The following is a 24,210-nucleotide window of genomic DNA, read 5'->3' as shown; positions in this document are numbered from 1 at the left end:
TAAAATCTTTAAAAAAAAAAAAAAAAGAATAATCTAGATCTCAGACATGTATTTTAAATATAAAATTCTAGGTCTTAGGGTAAAGTTAGGATAAATTTTATCACAGTTATCTGTAGTGGTTATAAAACCTATGGTTTTCAATGGATCATGGATCACCACATCAAAAACCAGTGGTGTATTGTATAGTGACTAACATAACATAATAAAATTTAAAAAAATAAATAAAAAAAATAAAACCTATGATTTTCAAAGTATTTGGTCTCAGGACTCCTTTACAGTCTTAAAATTATTCATGACTCTGAAGAGGTTTTTTGTTCATGTGGGTTACATCTATCAGTATTTACCATATTAATTAAAACAGAGATCTTTTCTACAAAAGGTATATGAAAAGATGTTCAACATCACTAGTCATTAGGGAAATGCAAATGAAAACCACTATAAGATACCATCTGACACCTGTTAGAATGGCTATTATCAAAAAGACCAGATATAATAAATGCTGGTGTGGATGTGGAAAGAAGAGTAGGAATATAAATTGGTACAACCACTATGGAAAACAGCATAGAGGATCCTCAAAAAATTAAAAATAGAACTACTATATGAGCCAGCAGTTCCACTTCTGGGAATATATCCAAAGGAAACAAAAACACTAACTCAAGATATCCATACCCCCATGCTCATTGCAGCATTATTTATAATAGCCAAGGCATGGAAAAAGTCTAAGTGTCCATCAATGAGTGAATGGATAAAGAACTTGTAGTGTGTGTGTGTGTGTGTGTGTGTGTATACACAATGGAATGTTATTCAGCCAAAAAAACAAGGAAATCCTACCATTTATGACAACATGGAGGACCTTACCTCATAATACCATGAAGGTATTATGCCAAGTAAAATAAGCAGAGAAAGGCAGTACTATATCTCACTTATATGTGGAATCTAAAAAAGAAAAAAACCCAAACTCCTAGAAAAAGAGATCAGACTTGCGGTTACAGAGGTAGAGGGGTGAGGGGAGAGGGAATTGGAGAGAAGTTGTCAAAAGGTATAAACTTCCAGGTACAAGACGAGTAAGTGCTAAGGATTTGATGTACAACGTGTTGACTAGAGCACTGCTATATAATAGATAGTTGTTAAGAGAGTAATCCTAAGAGTTCTCATCACAACAAGAAAATTTTTTTTCCTTTTATTCTTTTTTCATTCTTTTCACTGTATCTGTATGAGAAGGTGGATGCTGGCTGAACCTGTTGTAGTAATCATTTTACAATATATGTAAATGAGACTGTTGTGTCTTAAACTTACACAGTGATGTATGTCAATTATTTCTCAAAACTGGGAAAAAACAGAGATCTTTAAAATATTGATTTGATTCATATAAAGTAATAATAAACTCATTCCATTTAACATCGATAACATAAAAATTTAAAATAGCTGTATTTTCCCAAAAAGACTTTTTGCAAGAAGAGCAGGTTGTTTTACATTTTTACAGATCTCTTTAGTGGCTCTCAGACCTAATAGATAGATTTCCACTGCTTCTACATTTAGTTTTTCATGATATATTTTTTTGGTTGAAGTATATGACAAATATCTGACCTGACCTGGCACAGAAATGTAGTTACAAAAAGATTATCTTAATTGCCTTTTTAATTAATTCTAACAGCATGCATCAGTCATTCGGAAAATATTCGTTCACCAAGATATGCAGAGCTTCCAAATGTTGACATGATTCATTCTGCAAAATCCCAAAAAATCATATTCAGTAGTTTTTCCTTAATTGGACAGATGCACTTCATTTTTGTGAAAATGTCTACCAAATACCCAAGTCTGAACAACCACAGATTGACTGTCAATCATTCTTTCAACTATACATGGTTTTCCATGAGAAAAACAGCTATAATTCAGTTTGCATCTCAAATGGTAGCTTTTCAAGACAACATGGTGCTTCAGTAAGCAGCAGGAGTGCTTTATGCATACTTCCCATTTTATCAAACAATACTAAAAGTGCACATGCCCAAAGATTGAGATTTATTAAGATTAATATCGTTAACTGCTTAATCAGTAAGAATTTTTTTTTTACAAGTATATGTCAGTGAAGTAGACAGTAGCTATAGGGAAGTTAGATACCACTGCCTTACTTTAAGCTGAAGGGTCAGTTGTTTTACCCGCCGTTGATTTGCTGACCGCTGGTGCAAATGTCAACACAGTGGAAAAGGCAGATAGCATCTGTCAGTGTTATGAAGGTAATTTTGACATCATGGATATCCTGAAAAGATTCTGAGATCCCTGAGGGTCCCATTGGTCACTCTGTAAAGAGCCACTACTACAGAATTATTGAGAATTAATTGAGGCCTTAATGATATCCGTGAGGCATCACAACATCCTCAAATGTTTGCCAAGTCATGAGTTTAACTTAGGTAGTGTTTATTGGGAATATATGTATAGTATATAATGTGTCCATCAATTACTCAGAATAGTTTATCTTAAAGAGAACTTATTGACCAACCACTTTGGAGGAGTCAGGATATTCTGTTATACTAGTAGACATTGACAGAGAAGAATGTTAGATGCAGAAGAAAGTGTTTTGCCTCAGAAGCATGAGTTAAAAAGTAGTGGCTTCATTAAGTCTACTGACTGTAAGTTATGTTTGTAGAATCATGCTAACGCAGGTAGATAGATTATATGTTTTAAACCTAACTATGCCAAGTAGAGCTGAAAGTCATGCAAACCTCACTCCCCTTCCACATGTTAGCAGAGCTGTGAAGAGCAGTGGACATTTGTAGCCAAGTGTTGCCAACCCTTCCCCCCAAAAAAGTTTAAACTTAATGTTGCTTAAAAATCAGAACAGTGTATCCTTAAGTGTGAACTATGATATTTTTAATAAAAAATGAATACTTAAATCTTACCTGTAACTGGCTGTCAAGAAGCCATCTTTGGTTATTAAACTAAGCTCTTATTTAAACTTTCAGTCACAAAGTGTTAAACAGTAATTATGTGCTGAGCTTCCAAAATAAAATTCAAAGATAGATTGATATGAGTTGGAAATATTTTTACAAATAAAAAAAATCTGAGACACCCTGAAGACCCTTCAGCTGATACCCATCAGAGGGGGAAGGAGCAGGAAAACTGGCTGAAAGTGGGAACAGCAACCATAGGACTTCGGGGTGCTGGGTGCTGGTTGCACACCTGTTTGCTTTGTGCTAAAACATTTGAGCTATGCTTCTTAGCTTTGTGTCCTTTTTATATACGTGTATTACATTTCAAAATTTTTTAATGTTAAAAGTAAAAAGACTTCTATACAAAAACAAATGCTAGTACAAATAATGGGGACTTTGGTGATGTGGGGATCAAAGCCCTTTTGGGGACTTAATGCACAATGAGAAGGGTCATCACTGGTTGCCCACTTCTGTTTGCAAGCTAACTAATATCTAAATCATGAGGGGTGAAATTGTTCACACATTTAATCAATTCAGGAAACTAGTACTGGACTGTGGGTGGGGTAAACTATAAAACTTCTATCCAGAGAATATAGTAGTAACTTCTCTTGTTTACCCAATGATTCAAGGCTCATCCACTGCAGAGTTCAACAGGATTTACAGAAGGCCTCTCTCGACATTCAATTTTAAACCTAATTTTAAAACCTGGAGAAAAGAAATCTGTCAAAGTAAAGTTTACTCCAATTCACAACAGAACTGTTTCTTCACTAATCATAATCAGGTAGTTTCTGTAATTTAAGTGTGCATTGATTTTTATTACTTTTTCAGAAGTCCTTACTTGATTTGTTTTAATATGTGTTTGTGTGTCTAATTTATTTAATAGGGTATTCACTTTGTCCAAAACACGCACACAGTATACCACACCTGATGAAATGTACCTCTGTGATTACGTTTATAACTTGAAAACCTGAATAGTGTTCTTACTGTACCATGTGTGACTCTTAAAAATGAAAAACTTGTGCATCTCTCCGTGTAAAGATTTTTAAATTCTTAAAGTGTAAATGTTTCACTCTGAAGTTTAGTATATTCATTTCTACATGGTTTATAAAAAAAAAAAGTAAAAAATATAGATCAATTATCTATAATTTATTTATGTGAATTTGTAATTTATCATGCAAATTTAATGGGAGAAAATCCTGTATTTCTTGCATAGAAATAACCTGACTGTGGTGGATGCTGTGATGGTCCAAGGACAAGGAACAACTGAGAACTTAAGGGTGGCAGGCAAGCTTCCAGGTCCAGGGAGTTCCTTACGCTTTAAAATCACAGAAGCATTATTGAAAGATTGTACAGATAGTAAGTATTCCTAACAGTTTCAAGGGCACAACTTTCAGTGTTCGCTTCCAAAAGTATAATTTCCCAAAAACGAACAGTATTTCTGTACATGCACATGTATATATTAGTGATGAATACTTAAGATTTTTAATGAAATTTCCTGACTTGCTTTCAGAGTTGTTTGATTTGGATCTTCAAAGATTTAAAGGTTCAATGTTCGTTGCATGTCTTAGATGATTTACTCTGAGTATGAAAAATAAAGCATAATTAGGGGCGCCTGGGTGGCTCAGTCAGTTAAGCATCTGCCTTCAGCTCAGGTCATGATCCCAGCGTCCTGGGATTGAGCCCCATGTCAGGCTCCCTGCTCAGTGAGGAGTCTGCTTCTCCCTCTCCCACTCCCCCTGCTTGTATTCCCTCTCTCACTCTCTCAAATAAATAAAATCTTTTAAAAAATAAAATAAAAAAATAAAGAATAATTAAATTTTTGCTGTCTAAAATGACACAACAAAGTGGAGTACTTCCTGATAAAGTCTGGGTGCTAGCTAACCTCTTTGGTGTGAGGATGTGGCTCATAATGTTCCGCATATATTTATGGTGAATGTGATAATCCTTTGGACCTGCAGCACATGCCAGCAAGATTTATATTCACTCTTGATTTTCTTTCCTTTAGGTTTGAAACTAAGAGAACCAAATTTCACATTGAAAAGAACATTTAAAGTAGAGAATACGGGGCAACTTCAGATTCACATAGAAACCATTGAAGTCAGTGGGTACTCATGTGAGGGATATGGCTTTAAAGTTGTTAATTGTCAAGAGTTTGCACTAAGCGCCAACGCCTCTAAAGACATAATCATACTGTAAGTATTTTCTTATGAGGTGTAATGAATCACTGGCTTCTCATCAACCTCAAATACTACAGTTGTTCAGACTGTGCAGAGATATGTTTTCATACTCACAAAAAAGGTCTTTATCCACAAATATGCTCATATGATTTGTTTCTATTTTATCTTCAGTTATTTCTTCATATCTTTGTTTACAAAATTATGAAACTTCCTGTATATCCAAAGTGGATCAGATAATCTTAGAAACCGGTTTCAAAATTATTTCCAGGGTTGTGTTAAAGCATAAGGTTGTTGGTAGGAAATTGATTATAAATTCAGTCTCAGTAACAGAACAGTCCCCGCATCACACATGTGCAGTTTTTCCATGTTCTACAGTGGAGGAATGTGTAATGTTTTGGTCAGAAGACAGTGTTAATGCCTGTATCAGGAATAGCTGTAGCCTAGTTTAACAATTAATTGATAACTTGTTAGATTATAGGCTTTATGTAATAAAATGTAACCTCTGTCCCCTTAATTGATAATTTCATGATCTTCAATGGACATTCAGTACATAATGATAATACTCATGTAAGGCTTAGTGCTTGGTACCTAAAGGTACAGTAGAGAATAAAACACCTTTCTTCAAGGTGCCAATCATCTGGTTGGAGAACATACAGTTAACAAAAAATAAAGATAAAATAATTAGGGCAGAAAGCAGTACTACAGGAGATGAAGAGAAGATCACCAGGGCTAGGATGGTTTTGGTTGTGTGTATGTGTGTGTGTGTGTGTGTGTTTTTAAGGCATTATTGGGAATATATCCTGAGAGAAAAGAGTGAATTCAGATAAAGGAGAAAAGAAGAGGGAGGGAGAGAAGCTCAGAGAATGCTTCCTGAATTAATAATTATTCTATTGTTCTTTTTCATGCAATTTCTCTAGTTACCAACAGAATATAGTTGTATTTGTTATTAACCTCGTAGTAGGAAAATGCTTTCTCCATCTTAAAATGAGGAAGTTGAATAGAAATACCAAACTCTAGGGAGAGGGGGAAAAGATGGTGGAGGAGTAGGGGACCCTATTTCAACTGGTCCCCGGGATTGAGCTGGATATCTACCAGACAACTCTGAGCACCCACGAAACCAGCCTGAGATGTAAGAAGGTCTGGATCTCTACAAACAGAATATCGCAGGCAGTTGGTTTTGAGGTACGAAGCGGAGAGCCGTGATTCTGCGGGCAGATATCAGGGGATAAACGGCAGCGGGAGGGTGCCTGGCCGTGGGGATCCTACACCGCTGGTGAGCGACAGCCTCGCGCGCTGTGGACGGGGCACAGACTCGCAGACCGGTGGCGTCGGGAAAGAACTTTAGGGCAGCCCCCGGGGTGGAAAACCAGACCGGCGGGGTCACGCGCACGCAAACCGCAGCCCCCCGGACAGAAACCCGGAGCGACAGTCATGCGCACTCGAACTGCAGCCTCCGAGACAGAAACCCGGTGGGCCGGGGTCGTACCGGTGAACTGCAATCCCCGGGGGTGGAAACCCAAGCGGCCGCGGAGTTGCGCACGCGCGACCTGGAGCGGCTAGCAGCTTTAGAAGCACAAAGGGCAGAGACTTGCCCCGACCTGGAGGCAGGACTGGGAGTGCTGTGGAGGGGCGCACAACCCAGGCTGCTGCAGTTTATAGCAGCACGGACAGAAACGGAGACGGTGTGATCTGGAGAGCTCACTGAAGAACAGACTGAGGTCTCTCTGCTCTGAGGCACAGGGTTGGAAACGGTCTCTTCTGCTCTGACTCGCGGAAGAGACACGGAAAGCTGCCAGGGAAAGGCGCCAGAGAACAAAAGCCCCAAAGACTGATTCCCACTGAGCCCATCCCCCACCACAGGGGCGCAGGGCAACTCCGCCCAAACAGGGTTGCCTGAGTAACAGCACGGCAGGCCCCTCCCCCAGAAGACAGGCTGGGAAAACAAGAGGCCAGCAACCCTAAGGTCCCAAGAAAACAGGTGCATCTTGCTTGGGTTCTGGTCAATAATTTGGACTCTATACATTCCCTCAAACACCCATCAACAGAATGACTAGGAGGAAGAGCCCCCAAAACAGAAAAGACTCAGAGATTATGACTTATGCTGCAGATTTACAAATGGATGCAGATATAACCAAGATGTCGGAGATGGAATTCAGGCTAGCAACTGTGAAGACAATGGCTAGAAGGGAGAAATCAATTAATGGCAACATAGAGTCTCTAAGGGCAGAAATAAAAGGTGAATTGGCAGAACTTAAAAATGCTATCAATGAGATCCAATCCAATCTAGATAATCTAACAGCTAGGGTAACTGAGACAGAAGAGAGAATAAGCGATCTGGAAGACAGTATAATAGATAAAAAGAGAAAAGAGGAGGCCAGGGAAAAACAACTCAGAATCCATGAAAATAGAATCAGAGAAATAAGTGACACCATGAGGCGTTCCAATGTCAGAATCATTGGAATCCCGGAGGGAATGGAGAGAGAGAGAGGACTAGAAGATGTATTTGAGCAAATCGTAGCTGAGAACTTCCCTAATCTGGGGAATGAAACAAACATTCGAGTCCTAGAGGCAGAGAGGACCCCTCCTAAGATCAAGGAAAACAGGCCAGCGCCCTGGCATGTAATGGTAAAACTTGCAAATCTTAGAACCAGGGAAACCATCTTAAGGGCAGTTAGGGGGAAGAGATTCCTTACATACAGAGGGAGGAACATCAGAATAACATTAGACCTATCCACAGAGACCTGGCAAGCCAGAAAGGCCTGGCAAGACATATTCAGGGTACTAAATGAGAAGAACATGCAGCCAAGAATACTTTATCCGGCAAGGCTTTCATTTAGAATGGATGGAGAGATGCAGAGCTTCCACGACCAGCAGAAGTTAGACCATATACTGGGTCACAAATCAGGTCTCAACCGATACCAAAAGATTGAGATTATTCCCTGCATATTCTCAGACCACAATGCTCTAAAACCGGAACTCAATCACAAAAAAAAATTTGGCTGAAATTCAAACACTTGGAAGCTAAAGACCACTCTGCTCAAGAATGTTTGGGTCAACCAAAAAATCAAAGAAGAACTTAAACAATTCATGGAAATCAATGAGAATGAAAACACATCAGTCCAAAACCTATGGGATACTGCAAAGGCGGTCCTAAGGGGGAAATAATACCCAGCCAAGCCTCACTCAAAAAAATAGAAAAATCCCGAATTCACCAACTAACTCTACACCTTAAAGAACTAAAGAAAAAGCAACAAACGACGCCTAAGCCACGCATTAGAAGAGAAATAATTAAAATTAGAGCAGAAATCAATGAATCAGAAACCAGAAACACAGTAGATCAGATCAATGAAACTAGAAGTTGGTTCTTTGAAAGAATAAGATTGATAAATCACTAGCCAGACTTATCCAAAAGAAGAGAGAAAGGACCCAAATTAATAAAATTATGAATGAAAGGGGAGAGATCACAACTAACACCAAGGAAATAGAAACAATTATTAGAAATTATTATCAACGGGCGCCTGGGTGGCTCAGTTGGTTAAGCCACTGCCTTCAGCTCAGGTCATGATCCTGGAGTCCCGGGATCGAGTCCCGCTTCGGGCTCCCTGCTTGGGGAGTCTGCTTCTCCCTCTGACCCTCCCCCTTCTCATGCTCTGCCTCTCTATCTCATTCTCTCTCTCAAATAAATAAATAAAATCTTTAAAAAAATAATAAATAAATAAAAAGAAATTATTATCAACAACTATATGCCAAGAAACTGAGCAATCTGGATGAAATGGAGGCCTTCCTGGAAACCTATAAGCTGCCAAGACTGAAACAGGAAGAAATTGACAACCTGAATAGGCCAATAACCAGTAACAAGATTGAAGCAGTGATGAAAAACCTCCCAAAAAACAAAAGTCCAGGGCCTGATGGATTCCCTGGGGAATTCTACCAAACATTCAAAGAAGAAATAATACCTATTCTACTGAAGCTGTTTCAAAAAATAGAAACAGAAGGAAAACTTTCAAACTCTTTCTATGAGGCCAGCATTACCTTAATCCCCAAACCAGGCAAAGACCCCGTCAAAAAGGAGAATTTCAGACCGATATCCCTGATGAATATGGATTACAAAATCCTCAACAAAATCCTAGCTAATAGGATCCAACAGTACATTAAAAGGATCATCCACCACGACCAAGTGGGATTTATCCCCGGGATGCAAGGGTGGTTCAACATTCACAAATCAATCAATGTGATAGAACACATTAATAAGAGGAGGGAGAAGAACCATATGGTCTTCTCAATTGATGCAGAAAAAGCATTTGACAAAATACAACATCCTTTCCTGATTAAAACTCTCCAGAGTATAGGGATAGAGGGAACATTCCTCAAGCTCATAAAATCCATCTATGAAAAACCCACAGCGAATATCATCCTCAATGGGGAAAAGCTGAGAGCCTTTCCCTTAAGATCAGGAACACGTCAAGGGTGCCCACTCTCACCACAGTTGTTCAACATAGTACTAGAAGTCCTAGCAACAGCAATCAGACAACAAAAAGAAATAAAAGGTATTCAAATTGGCAAAGAAGAAGTCAAACTCTCTCTTCGCAGACGATATGATGCTTTATGTGGAAAAGCCAAAAGACTCCACCCCCAAATTACTAGAACTCATCCAACAATTTGGTAGTGTGGCAGGATACAAAATCAATGCACAGAAATCAGTTGCTTTCTTATACACTAACAACGCAACTGTAGAAAGAGAAATTAAGAGAAACGATTCCATTTACAATAGCACCAAAAACCATAAGATACCTCGGAATAAACCTAACCAAAGAGGTAAAGGATCTATACTCTAGGAACTACAAAACACTCATGAAAGAAATTGAAGAAGACACAAAAAGATGGAAAAATATTCCATGCTCATGGATCGGAAGAATAAACATTGTTAAAATGTCTATGCTACCCAGAGCAATCTATACCTTCAATGCCATCCTGATCAAAATTCCAGTGACATTTTTCAAAGTGCTGGAACAAACAATCCTAAAATTTGTATGGAATCAGAAAAGACCCCGAATCACCAAGGAGATGTTGAAAAAGAAGAACAAAGCTGGGGGCACCACATTGCCCGATTTCAAGCTATATTACAAAGCTGTGATCACCAAGACAGCATGGTACTGGCACAAAAACAGACTTACAGACCAATGGAACAGAATAGAGAACCCAGATATGGACCCTCAACTCTATGGTCAAATAATCTTTGACAAAGCAGGAAAAAAACATGCAATGGAAAAAAGACAGTCTCTTCAATAAATGGTGCTGGGAAAATTGAACAGCCACATGCAGAAGAATGAAACTCGACCATTCTCTAACACCATTCACAAAGATAAACTCAAAGTGGATGAAAGACCTCAATGTGAGACAGGAATCCATCAAAATCCTAGAGGAGAACATAGGCAGTAACCTCTCTGACATCGGCCACAGCAACTTCTTTCAAGATACATCTCCAAAAGCTAGTGAAACAGAAGCAAAAATGAACTTTTGGGACCTCATTAAGATAAAAGGCTTCTGCACAAAAAGGAAACAGTCAACAAAACAAAGAGGCAACCCACAGAATGGGAGAAGATATTTGCAAAGGACACTACAGATAAAGGGCTGGTATCCAAGATCTATAAAGAACTTCTCAAACTCAACACCCAAAAAACAAATAATCAAGTCAAAAAGTGGGCAGAAGAGATGAACAGACACTTCTCCGAAGAAGACATACAAATGGCTAACAGACACATGAAAAAATGTTCATCATCATTAGCCATCAGGGAAATTCAAATCAAAACCACACTGAGATACCACCTTACACCAGTTAGAAACAACAAAGTTTGGAGAGGTTGTGGAGAAAGGGGAACCCTCTTACCCTGTTGGTGGGAATGCAAGTTGGTACAGCCACTTTGGTTTTCCAAGTGTGGCTTCCAGTGTGGAGGTTCCTCAAAAATTTAAAAATAGAGCTACCCTATGACCCAGCAATTGCACTACTGGGTATCTACCCCAAAGACACAGATGTAGTGAAAAGAAGGGCCATATGCACCCCAATGTTCGTAGCAGCAATGTCCACAATAGCCAAACTGTGGAAAGAGCCGAGATGCCCTTCAACAGATGAATGGATAAAGAAGATGTGGTCCATATATACAGTGAATATTACTCAGCCATCAGAAAGGATGAATACCCAACTTCTACATCAACATGGATGGGACTGGAGGAGATTATGCTAAGTGAAATAAGTCAAGCAGAGAAAGTCAATTATCATATGGTTTCACTTATTTGTGGAACATAAGGAATAGCATGGAGGACATTAGGAGAAGGAAGGGAAAAATGGGCGGGGGGAATTGGAGGGAGAGATGAACCATGAGAGACTATGGACCTGAGAAACAAACAGGGTTTTAGGGGGGAGGGGGGATTGGTTAGCCCGGTGATGGGTATTAAGGAGGGCACGTACTTCATGGAGCACTGGGTGTTATACGAAAACAATGGATCGTGGATCACTACATCAAAAACTAATGATGTATTGTATGGTGACTAACATAACATAATAAAATTAAAAACTAAAAAAAAAAAAAAAAAAAAGTACCAAACTCTAAAATTCTCTGTTAGGTTTCAAAGGTGTGTGGGACTGATATTATATGTAAACTACTGTGGTGTATTTTTAAAACTAGTCTAACTGCCACTGTTCTGTTTCAGGTTTACTCCTGATTTCACAGCTTCTAGAGTTATTCGTGAACTGAAGTTTGTAACAACCAGTGGCTCTGAATTTGTATTTGTGTTGAATGCATCCCTTCCATACCATATGTTAGCAACCTGTGCGGAAGCCCTACCCAGACCCAACTGGGAGCTGGCTCTGTACATCATCATCTCAGGAATCATGAGGTATTTGTGTCTTCTTTTGAGGTTGGTATTCAGGCATCACTTGACACTGTTCCTTGCATGCCCATGGTGTGCCAGTCACTGTTGTGAATGCTGGGAATCTATCAGCAAACAGAACAGACCTTTTTGCCTTGATCAAGCCTGCATCTACTAGTGGGAGCAGTCAGAACTGAACCCCACTTGAGTGGCATATACAATAAGCAAAAGTCTTCTACCTTTAAAATTTCTTATACAAATTAAGTACGTGTTAATTTCTTAAAGGGAAAAAAACACTCATAATTTGCCAGGTAACGTTGCTTGATTTGGGCATAGGTAACTTACTCAACATTATATGATACTTTTTTTTAAACAGACCTAAGCAGCATGAAATGTGAGGAATATTTTTTGAATCCTCGGCAACCTTATCTTTTTTTCAGTATATTTATATGTTTGGAGAATCTGATACACTTGCCTCTAAATTTACATGGTTACCCCACACATCCTTTAAGGGAAAAAGAGTTGGTCTGGAGAGTTAAAACCGCAAGGTAAAAGCTTCTTCTTGGTAAGAGGAAAAGTATCCTCCAGGTGTCTGTCCTGATACAAGTAATTATTTCCTCTATATAAGCCTCCATGTAAGTTGGCATTCCATAAAAATGAGCATGCAGGCATCCCTGTTTTTTATATCGTGTTGTACTTTACCAAGAAACTGTCTTTAATATCAGATTTTGTTACTCTTACACTAACAAATGAATCCCAACTCTCCACCTTCTGTGCCCCTACAGTGCACTGTTTCTCTTGGTAATTGGAACAGCCTATTTAGAAGCTCAAGGAATTTGGGAGCCATTTCGAAGGCGACTATCCTTTGAGGCCTCGAACCCACCCTTTGATGTGGGAAGACCATTTGATCTCAGGAGAATCGTTGGTATTTCATCTGAAGGAAAGTATGTTCACATGCTGGAAATAAAGTCTCTAGTATACATAAATGTGGCTGATGTAGTTAAAAGAAAAAATAAGTTTTTCTTTTCATCTTTGCTCAAGGGGGAAGAAATCTTAATTCTAACTGCTTCATAATCTCTTGTGTATAGCTCTCTTCTCTGCTAGAACTCACAGCAGATCCCATGTTTTTATTGTGTTGGTGAGGGTTGAAATATTCTTAGTTAGATCACTGACTTGATTCCTAAATTTTCAGATAGAATAGACCCTATAAAATTGTGGAAAGTATCCCTATTTCTTGCTGGGTTTTTTTTTTTTTTTTTTCCTTAGAGTACATATCTCTCTTGTGGCTATCTTGATGAGATAAAAATTTTTTCATCTTAGATTTTGTAAGTTGCTCTTTACTGATCTGCGGTTGGTCCTTTTTGCAGCTTGAACACACTCAGCTGTGACCCCGGTCACAGTAGGGGGTTCTGTGGAGCAGGCGGCTCGTCGTCCCGACCCAGTGGAGGGAGTCACAAGCAGTGTGGCCCACCGGTGCACCCACACAGCGGCCACAGCAATAGAAACTCAGCTGACGTGGAAAACGTCAGAGCGAAAAACAGCTCCAGCACCTCTGGCAGGACTTCTGCGCAGTCTGCTAGCAAAGCCAGCCCCCTTGTCTTAGATTCAAACACAGTGGCGCAAGGTCATGCCGCGGGCAGAAAGTCCAGAGGAGCCAAGCAGAGCCAGCACGGCAGTCAGCACCATGCCCACAGCCCGCTGGAGCAGCCCTCCCCGCCGCCGCCGCCGCCGCCGCCGGGGCCTCAGCACCAGGAACCGCAGCTCGGGAGGCTGTCGCCCGCCCCGCTCTCGCACCCTTCCCACCCAGAACGGGCCGGCAGCACAAGGCACAGCTCGGAGGACTCGGACATCACCAGTCTCATAGAAGCCATGGACAAAGACTTCGACCACCAAGACTCCCCACCCCTAGAAGTGTTTACAGAGCAGCCGCCGTCACCGTTGTCGAAAAGCAAAGGTAATCCTCCGTTCTCACCGTCAGAAAAGCGTGATGTATGCGGGGAAGGCGGGTGCATAATTAAGGAGCTGTGGTAGAAGCAGCTGATGTAGTAAGTGTTCTTCTGGCTCAAATTCACCTCCAGTTTGGACTTACGCTTTTCCGTATCTGATGCAAATAGAGCGGTATCCATTTATCATAAAAAATATTTGAACTTCTTAGGTTATTTATCAAATTTAGAAATTTATTGGGCATCTCTTTCCATTTTTCAACTGTCTGTGATTATTGTGTTGTGATAGGTTGAGCTTTTTTTTTAATTGTTAAACTAATTTTTAATACAGTGGTGAAATGGAGACCCATCCATTTTAACTCAAAAATAATATTTCCGGGGCGCCTGGGTGGCTCAGTCGTTAAGCGTCTGCCTTGGGCTCGAATCACAATCCCAGGGTCCTGGGATAGAGCCCCGCGTCGGGCTCCCTGCTCAGCAGGAAAGTCTGCCTCTCCCTCTCCATCTGCCTCTCCCCCTGCTCATGCTCTCTCTCACTCTTTCAAATAAATAAAATCTTTAAAAAATAATATTTCCACAGAACCTGTACTTTAGAGCAGGGGCTGGCAAACTACAGCCAGAGAGCCAAATCACCACGTGTTTTCATAAATAAAGTTTTATTGGAACATAGACATGCTGATTCATTTCCATATTGTCTATGGCTAGTTTCATGCTATAACAACAAAGTTGAATAGCTGCAAGAGACCATAATGGCCACAAACCTGAAAATATTTACTATCTATGTCTTTACGGAAAAAGTTTGCTGATCCCTGCTTTGGAGTTCTGTGTGCTGGATTAGCTACCTATTTCTCAGTAACAAATTATCCCAAAACGTCGTCACTTAAAATGCCCACACTTACTATCTCAGAGTTGCTGTGGGTCAGGCATCTGGGTGCAGCTTAGCTGGGTTCTCTGGGTTGCAAGACTGCAGTCAAGGTGTTGCCTGGGCTGAAGTCATCTTAAGGTTCAACTGGAGGAGGATCTGCTTCCAAGCTCACTCAGGTGGTTGATGGCACGATTCAGTTTTTCATAGATTGTTGAACTGAGGATCTCAGTTCCTTGCTGGCTATGGCCACCGGCCTCATGGGTCCTCTCCATAGGGCACTTTAAAGCAGTTGGCTTCACCGGAGCAAGGAAGCTTAGAAGCAAGAGAGAGAACAAGCTAGCAGGACAGAAGTCACAGTCCCTAACGACCTAATCTTGGAAGTGACATCACATCACTTTTGTAGTGTTCTCATCAGAAATGTGGTCTGGCCCATACTCCAGGAAAGAGAATTCCACAGAGCATAAACACCAGGAGGGAGGGGGGTTGCACTGGGATTTATCTTAGACATGACATACACATACACAGAGGTAGGCTATTTGGTAACTTCCAAAATCAAAATATAAAAACCAGTAAACAGCCTGTAGCTCTATTTCAATTTAATCCCTTTACAGCCTGAACTTTTTGCATCTTCCTCTCTCTCCCATAGCAGTCCTGCCACTACGCATTATTCCAAGCCTGTTTCAGGAACCCCCTCACTGGTGTACCAGGGAGGTTTTTTGCCTTTCGTTTACACAGGGCACAGGGAAGTTGGCCGTCCTGAGGGACCAGAAGAAACCCAATGTTCCCAGAGTCCAGGAGTTTTCTGTTAGAGAATTTCCTAGTCCCTGATATGAAAACTAGTTACATAGAGTCCTCTTAGAATTACATGCATTTGGATTTGCAAAATAGTAAAATGTCTTGAATATTATTTAACTTTTTCCAGAGAAATGTATTTTTTGCTAACTCATTATTAATAGAGCTTATTTATTTTAGGGTAATTTTCATAAGTAATATTAAATGAATCTTTAAAGTTCTATTTATTAGATCAAGTTACATAATCAGTTTTTCCTATATTGAGGGCATGAATAAAATAAATGTATATTATCATTTCCAGAAAGAATTTGGCAATCAAAACTGAATACCTGACTGCCTGTGCCTAAGATAGTCCACTAAAATCAGTGTGATAGGTCCATTTTTATTTTCAGGGTCATTTATCTGGAACATAAATATTAAAATTTTAAAAATGATTTTAATTATCACAGTGGTCCTAGAGTCAACCTACTGAAAGATATTTAATGATGGAGTATGGGTACCACCACATCATTAGTGATTCTTGAACCCATGAGGACACAGTGATTCCAGGCATCACATGAGTGGCCGTTCTACTTGTTATAAGGATAACTGCTGCTGTTTGGAAAGAAGGAAGGAAACAAAATCTTTAATTTTTTTTTTTAGCAAGTATTTTTATTGAAGTATAACATACATATGGAAAACTAGCCTCTTAAATGAACTTTAAAAGGTGGGCATTGATCTCCAGGTTGCAAAATAGTGGTATGTCATAAAACCATAGGATTTTAGCTGGGCAGAACCTTTATAAGCTCTTAAAGCTTACCCCAGGCCCCTGTAGATAGTCATGTTCATGTTAAATATGAACCTTCTGTTTTCAGAAGCACCTGTTCCTCCTGACCGTACCCAGTATCTCAGACAAAAAATCTACCTTATAATGAGCTTATGTAATTCCTGGCTTTTGGAGACTGCTCAGAGTGACTTCTCTTCAAATAAATATGATCTCCCGAGATCTTGCCTAGATTGTAGGCCATCAAGCCATTTCCCTAGTCATTCCTCCTGTCACTGCTCCTCGTGGAAGATGGCACCCAGAAATGCCCTCTGTTCACAGCTGGCCTGAGCAGGGCCTCGTAAAGCTGGGCAGTCATTAGACTCTATACTTGTTTGGTTTCTTCCCCTGCAATACAGACTCCTAGGGACTGGACAGAGGCCATTGTCGGATTGAGGGTTAAAACCCAAGGAAGCTCTGAACCTAGTGCAGTCACTCATCAGTATCTGCATTAACTGAAGACATGGTGGAATCTGCAGCCATGCTCATTTCTGGCTTTGGTAGCGTGAGGGGCAGCTTTATCTAGGGTTGGGAGATGCAGAGTGGCACACGGTCATGAGGTGAGGCTCAGCCATAAGGCAGGCCCGGATTGAATCATGGCTCTGCCCCTTCCTAACTGTGTGACTGTGTGAAATTTACTTCTGTGATCCCCCATTTGTTCTCTTTCAAGTGGAGAAGATAGCTACTACCTACACTGTGGGATGTAGCTCCTGCTAGGAGCCACACCATCTTCAGCCTGCTGAGTTGAAGGGAGCTGTGGAACACCCTGGCACTAATGTCTGCCTAGAACATAGTCTTAAGGGTGAGAAGTGGGACAAACGGGGCTAAAGACAGAATCCTGAGAGCAGGGCCAGCAAGGAGAAGGCCAGCAGACAGTGTGATGGAAAGCAGGTAGAAGATGTGGTCGCTGTATCCCAGCAAGGCCAGAAGAAGCAGAGGTAGAACAGAGCTGCACAGAGTCTGGCAGCTAGGACATTACTTGACCTTGGCCAGATAGTTGCTGTGAAGTGATAGGACTAGAAACCAGGTTACAGTGGTGTGAGTACTTTTTCACATCAGACTGTTAATAGTGGCCACTTCTCAGGGTATGCGTTTGGGGGCAAGTGAAAGGGGGCATTTACTCTTTACTCTGTAGTTTCCATGCTCTTTAACTTTTAACCAAAAAAAAAAAAAAAAAGTGGGGGATGAATATATTTTTTTATAGATTTTAGTTATTTATCTGAGAGAGAGAGAACGAGCAGTGGGGAGGGGCAGAGGGAGTGAGAGAGTGAGAGAAGCAGACTCACCGCTGAGCAAGAAGCCCAATGTGGGGCTCAATCCCAGAACCCAGAGATCATGATCTGGGCCGAAGGCGGACACTTAATCAACTCAGCCACCCAGGTGCCCCGGGATGAATATATTGTGTGGTAGTATTTTTAATGAAAAAAATGGGGAGCACGGTGTTTGGAAATATCTATGAGTGAAGGACAAAAAGCCAGTAGAGCTGAGAACAATGATGGTGGTCAACACTAACGTTCCAGGCCTGACTGCACATGCCTCGTGCACCCTAGTGATTGGCATCGCTGTGACCCTGTGTCTCCAGTTAGAAGCCCAGTTCAGAAAGAAAGGTTGCAGCGGGCAGATATGGGAGGCCATGCCCAGGCCTGATTCTAAGCCCTCAGCTTGTAACTACACTGTCCTGCCACCTCCAAAAAGAAGAGAAGCAAATGCCCAAGGAGGTAGGTGGGGTGCGACCTAATTCAGTAGAGTATAAAAGATAGGACACTCATTCCACAGGCATGTGGATGCAGATGAATGGGTAGAGCCGAAGAGGGGTACAGGGAGTCCGAGGAGCTTCTGTTGGAGGCGAAGTCACAGCTGCTGGGACTGAGGGGTGAAGTGGGAGGGTAGAAACAGGAAACAGTTTGGAGTAGTCTGGTTCCACTGAACTCACATTTCTGTGGACTGGGAGTCCATGGGACATGTGAGCTGGATGTGCAGAGCAGCCCCTCAGGTAGCATGGGGACCCCGCCGAGGGTCGCGGTGGCACTCCGCACACTTTTGCCCTCTTTCTCCATGCTCCACTGCAGCCCAAGGGTGAGGAGTGCAAGCTGGGGAGTTGGATTACAGCACTGTCGGACTTCTGCAGGGCGGGGGTGGCAAAAAGACCAGGGGTGAGAATGCCACGGGGGTTGCTGGCAGGACAGAGATGCATATGCCAGACGGTGCAGAACTTGCAGGATAGAGAAGGACCTCAGGCCAGAAGGAGCCCCACAAACAGGGACAACATGGACAGTCAAGGGGTGGGAGATCCAACACATCCAGCTGCAGGGATGGTGGAAGCAAGGGAAGGACAGGAGACTGGTCTGCAAGTGCGACCTGAGACTGCAAGGCTTCAGAGGAAAGGCGATTCTGGGTGGTGACAGGTTCTTAAGTGCAGCCTTGGAAATGGGGTGTGAAAGTAAAGCCCATTAGCAACAGTGAGGCCACAGAGCTATAGGTCTGCAGTCCCTTACACAACCCTCTGGAAGCCTCACATGTTTGGGAATTCAGATTCTGGAAAGGCATGCAGTGCATGTACCGTATGAGTCATAAGACTAACTTCATTTCAGCAGCTTAAGTTGTACCACCAAGAGTTGAGGCATCAAGTTTTGTTTCTAAATGAGGGAGAAAAACTAGGAGAGCTTTTTGGATTTCAGAGGTCCTGATGAGAGATGACTGACCTGACCCATACAAGACCTGGAGCCCAGGTGATAGGACGTTGAGGGTCAGAGGAAGTCCATGAGGCTGGTGTCAGGCTCCTCAGGGAGGACTGGGAGACCTGCAGGGTACAGTGGTGAGGCCAGGCAGTGTGTAGGAATGTAGTGTGTACGCAGTTGTCACAGACGTAGAGGGTTCTGGGTGCATGGATCTGATCTGCCTTCCAGGCTATCTGCAAGGAAACAGACTAGATTCAGAGCTAGCATTATAAAATCTACTCTAAACTCGCCTCCCTCCAAAAGCAGGGCATCTGCCAAGTATTGGTGAAGCCTGAGGCTTGGTTGATAAGCTTTCCACTCCCTCCTCCACTACTATATATTGTCCCAAAGGCAAAGGTAACCAGTCCTTGGAGAAATCTAACCTGATTTGCCCAATGGGGCGGAGAAGTGGACCTGAGTGAGCCGAGAGAAGGGCTAGTATCAGCACAAGGGGAGCAATATTGGTAGTATTTGCTACCCAAAGTTGTGGCTCAGGGACCAGCAATAGTTACATCACCTGGGGGCCTTTAGAAATGTAGAATTGTGGACCCCAACCCAGAATGCTGAATCAGACTCTGCATTCAACAAGGTCCACAGATGATTGGGATAACATGTGTGTTAAGCCACTAGTGAATGTAACCAGGGAATGTCCTTGGGAGGCGGGCACTGGTCCTTCTAGTGGTTTTTGGGCAGACAAGGAGTTGCCCTTAAAGGGAGTGGATGGAAATGCCTAGATAGGACAGAAGCTATCCTCTCCCAATATTAAATTGTAGTTGTGTGCTTTTGAATATTGGTGATACTTGGTTTCTAGAATAAACAAATCCAAAATGAGTGTAATAATTTTATGAAACCCCTACATAATTGAATTCTGTGTACTATAAAGTTTTGGTGGTGCAGGCCTTTTTTCCTAGTCCTGGGTACCTTACTGGTTCTGCTTAGTACCACAGATGGTATATAAAACCTTATAAAGGTACCAGAAAAGCTACAACAAAAAGAGTACGGGTGTTCTTACAAACTCATTATTAATTCCTTCCCTGTGTTAGAAGTAAAATTATCTCACTTAATAGGACTTCTTTTCTAACTTGCATTGAGCTAAACAAGTCATCTTCACAATCTAAGCACAGAACTTAATCAGAAAGAATAATATGATTGCTGTGAAATTTTGAAAACAATATTTGCTTTAGCTTAAAGAACTCCTGAAGAGTTTTTTCCATATGCATTTTTTGGTATGTTTTCATTTAACATGCTCATACAAAGTTATTATGTGGGGAAGTAAATTTGCATGACAAGTACTGACCTAGTAAATTGGCCTCATTTAGACCATTTTAGCAGCCAAAACATGAGGAGGAAGACAACTTCTGCCAGAATTCATGCTTCTCTAGAGAGTCTAGTCAGATGTTACAGCTGATGTGACATGGCCTACCTTGGGCCCACTGCAGCCAGGAACTGCACATATTCAGAGAAACCATTTGCTCAAAGCTAATGGAAACTTTCCTGAAGCAATTCTTTTGGATAGAAGTTAATACAATGACCTAAAAGTGGGAGAGAGACAGCCAAAGCAGCTTGCGCAGACAAGTTGATTACAAATTCATTTATTCACTCCTTAGTGAAGACAAAAAGTAAATGAATAGGATGTATGCTTTAAATTTATAATTTATACTTTGCCTCCTTAAAATAATTGGTGGTGGTTTAAATTATTAAAGCCTGTGTAAAACAGTGAATAAAAGACAAAAAAGGAGTTTTTGGTGTTTTATCTGTTTGTTTTTAATTATGGTGCTCTCTCATCAGAAACCTAGAAAAAACTGAGTTGTTACCGTTAAGTGTTCAATTGAGCAGCATAGTTCCTCGCACGAGGACCAAAGTAAAACATTGTTCTATAGTTCTCGTGCAGGAAGAGGAAGCCTGAAAGTGCATCTGAAAAAAAAAACAGACTTTGCTAGCATTGAATTCCAGCTTCAATCTGAGGACACCGATTAATTGAATGGGCATTTTGTCTTTATTGGAGAGAATACGGGAATGTTCTTCATATAGATGTACGCTCAGCCTCACCCATGTGCGCAGCGCTCATGGTGACTAAAGTATGTATATAGTGCTCATAGTTGGATTATTGGATGAGGCTTAGGACTTTACTGTTGACTAAAGATGCTAGATCTGTAAGATGCAGATGGTACCCTGTCACAAATATTTAGCAGCCTGCCTTATGTTCCTGTACACACAGGTCAGCCCCAAGGTACCCTGCGGATAAAGACAAGTGGCTTTTGCCAATAAAGAGTTTTGTATCTAATCAATTATTAGAAAAAATACACTTAATTGGGTTCTAAAGCAATGAAAAACTGTTTCATTCTGACCACTTTTATGAGCAAGCGTAGCAACCACCAACTGGACATAACTTAGTCAACCGTACAATATCACAACCAGGATTCAGGCATGCCTCATCTTACTGTGCCTGACTTTATTGCCCTTCGCAGATAACTGCGTTTTCTTACAGCTTGTGGCAGTCCTACACTGAACAAGTCTATGGCAGCATTTTTCCAGTAGCATTTGCTCACTTCATGTCTCTGTGTCCCATTTTGGCAATCCTCACAATATTTTGAACTTTTTCATTATTATTAAATTTGTTTGGTGATCTGTGATCAGTGATTACAACTCACTGAAAGCTCAGATGATGGTTAGCATTTTTTAGTAATAATTAAGATATGGACGTTGTGGGGTTTTTTTTTTTAGATATAATACTGTTACACACTTAATAGGTGACAGTATAGTGTAAAGATAACTTTCATATGCACTAGGAAACCACAAAATTAATTTGACTCACTTTATTGTGGTGGTCTGGAACCAAACCTGCAATATCTCCAGGTTACACCTGTTACTGATCTAGTCAAGATACAGAACATTTATATCACCATAATGATCCTTGTGTGTCCTTTTCTAGCCACACCCACTTCCCTCCGACTCCTCTCCCTTCCTTAACCCCTGGCAACGATTAATCTCCATTCCTATAATATGTCATTTCAAGAATGTGCTATAAATGGAATCACAGTTTGCGATGAAGACCGACTTTGGATTCAAACCTTGATATGTTACTCGTGAAAGAGTGAGATATGGGATAAGCTTCCAGACTTGGGGCGGCAAGTCTCAGAGCAGGTCACACTGTAGGAGTATTTCAGGGTTTACAAAGGCACAAAACCAACTTGTACAGCTTGGCAGACACTGGCTGAGCACTTGCCATGTGCTGGGCACCATGCAAGGCGCTGAGGATGGAGAGATCAGTAAGGCTGAGAATTCTGGGGGCTCATGGCGCCAGAGCCATACAGGCTCCTTCCCATTTGCCATGGCAGAAAGGAGCTCCAGGCAGTCAGGGTGGATTGGAAGCTGTTATAATTAAACCACTGGCCAGTCTCCTGCTAAAACAAAGGCTTCTCAATTTTTGAGACTTAATGTCCCAGTTGTGGTTTCAAGTTTATTACCTCCTGGAATCAGTGTGAAAGTAAATAACAAAATGACATTCCTAAAATCCAGTCAGAGTTTTACCTGTTCTTTTTCTAGATCAGGCCCAGCAAAGGTTTTCTGTAAAGGGCCAGACAGTAAATAGGTGAGGCGTGGTCTGTCTCTGTCATGTATTCTTCTTTGTTTCTTTTTTTCGATCACTAAAAAACAAAAAAATCATTCTCGCCTCACAAGCCAAACAAAACAGGCCACAGGGCAGATTTCATCCATGGGCCACAGTTTGCCAACCCCTGTTTAGATGCCAAAGTTTGATTTTCTGGCAATAATTAACAGTGGCCAGGAAACGTTAGGATTTAAACAACTTGTTTAAGCTCCCATTATCAAAAGGATGTATTTTTAAATGGCGTATAGAGAATAGGTTCGACTGCGGCTTATGTGGCTTCTGCAGCTTTACCCTGCCTGCCCGCCCAGGTGATTGCACAGGTGCTGAAATCCAGGGATTTCTCTGCTGTTGCCTAATGCAGCTAGAATGGAAGCTCGGTGAGGGCAAGGGTTATGTCGTCGGTGCTACTGCTGAATTCCCAGGACATGGAATGCTGCCTGGGAAGTAGTGGGCACTCAGATATGTTGTGGGTTGGTTTCTCATTTGTCTTGGGAGCATCCACATCTTTTAAAATAGTAGGCTTTCTAGAGCTCTGTCTCACTCTGTCCATATAGAACATTCCGTGGTGTTTATGTGCCGGCCACAGCTCTGAAGGCTTTATGCAATTCCTTATTACAACCCTATGAGGTGTTGTCTCTCCTAGCTTACAGATGGGAGGCCAAGAATGTGCACCTGGTTAGGGAGAGCCAGGATTTGGACTCAGCCATCATGGCTCTGCCCCCAGGCCTCTGAGCACCCCTTGGGTGATGTACAAGGGCTTCTCATCCTGTGTCACCTTCAGGCTTCCATCTCCAAACAGATTTGAAAGGATGTCTGGTTTTCTCTTGTGTGATTTTTCAAAGCTACATCATCCTTGGGGGTATCAAAAAGTATTCTAAGACAGACGTAGATTTGTCAAAACTACTAAGTTTGCCCAAAATCATTGAACTGTACACTTAAAATGGGTTTATCTTACTGTACATAAATTATGCCTCAACAAAATTGATTTTTACAAATATTCTCATCAAAAAGTCAAACATGTGGCTGGGTGATGGACACTGGGGAGGGTATATGTGGTGGTGAGCGCTGTGAATTGTGTAAGACTGATGAATCACAGACCTGTACCCCTGAAACAAATACTACATTATATGTTAATAATAAAAGAAAGTCAAACATGATTTGGAAAGTTTTAATTAGAGAAGAAATAAAGTAGAGAAAGAAACCTTCACTAATGAGAAAGAGTCCAGCCTCTTGGAGAAAAGCTATAATGGCTGTGTTTTCTGAGCTATTTAAAACATCAAGAAGTTACTTTACTTTGATTTCCATCCCCAGGGAAAGGAAAACCTCTTCAGCGCAAGGTGAAACCACCTAAGAAGCAAGAAGAAAAGGAGAAGAAGGGAAAGGGAAAGCCACAGGAAGATGATCTGAAAGACTCCCTGGCTGATGACGACAGCTCCTCCACCACCACAGAGACCTCCAACCCTGACACAGAGCCTCTCCTCAAGGAGGTATGATGGGCTCCCATAGACAGACA

General features: G+C 41.3%; 1 protein-coding gene across 3 annotated transcripts in view; it reads left to right on the top strand.

Annotated features, from left to right (window-relative positions):
- TMEM131 (transmembrane protein 131) overlaps positions 1–24,210 on the top strand; it is a 240,722-nt gene that overhangs the window by 197,578 nt on the left and 18,934 nt on the right. For all 3 annotated transcript variants that reach the window (XM_035001727.1, XM_035001728.1, XM_035001729.1), the window contains 7 exons: positions 3,557–3,708; positions 4,141–4,283; positions 4,933–5,119; positions 11,813–11,998; positions 12,757–12,915; positions 13,339–13,925; positions 24,009–24,184. In XM_035001727.1, the coding sequence (XP_034857618.1) occupies positions 3,557–3,708; positions 4,141–4,283; positions 4,933–5,119; positions 11,813–11,998; positions 12,757–12,915; positions 13,339–13,925; positions 24,009–24,184 (1,590 nt within the window). The remainder of the gene's footprint in view (positions 1–3,556; positions 3,709–4,140; positions 4,284–4,932; positions 5,120–11,812; positions 11,999–12,756; positions 12,916–13,338; positions 13,926–24,008; positions 24,185–24,210) is intronic.

Source organism: Mirounga leonina, unplaced genomic scaffold (genome assembly GCF_011800145.1).
Source record: "Mirounga leonina isolate KUSES-001 unplaced genomic scaffold, KU_Mleo_1.0 Mir_125, whole genome shotgun sequence".
NCBI classification, from domain to species: domain Eukaryota; kingdom Metazoa; phylum Chordata; class Mammalia; order Carnivora; family Phocidae; genus Mirounga; species Mirounga leonina.
This window is presented reverse-complemented; position numbering and strand designations above follow the sequence as displayed.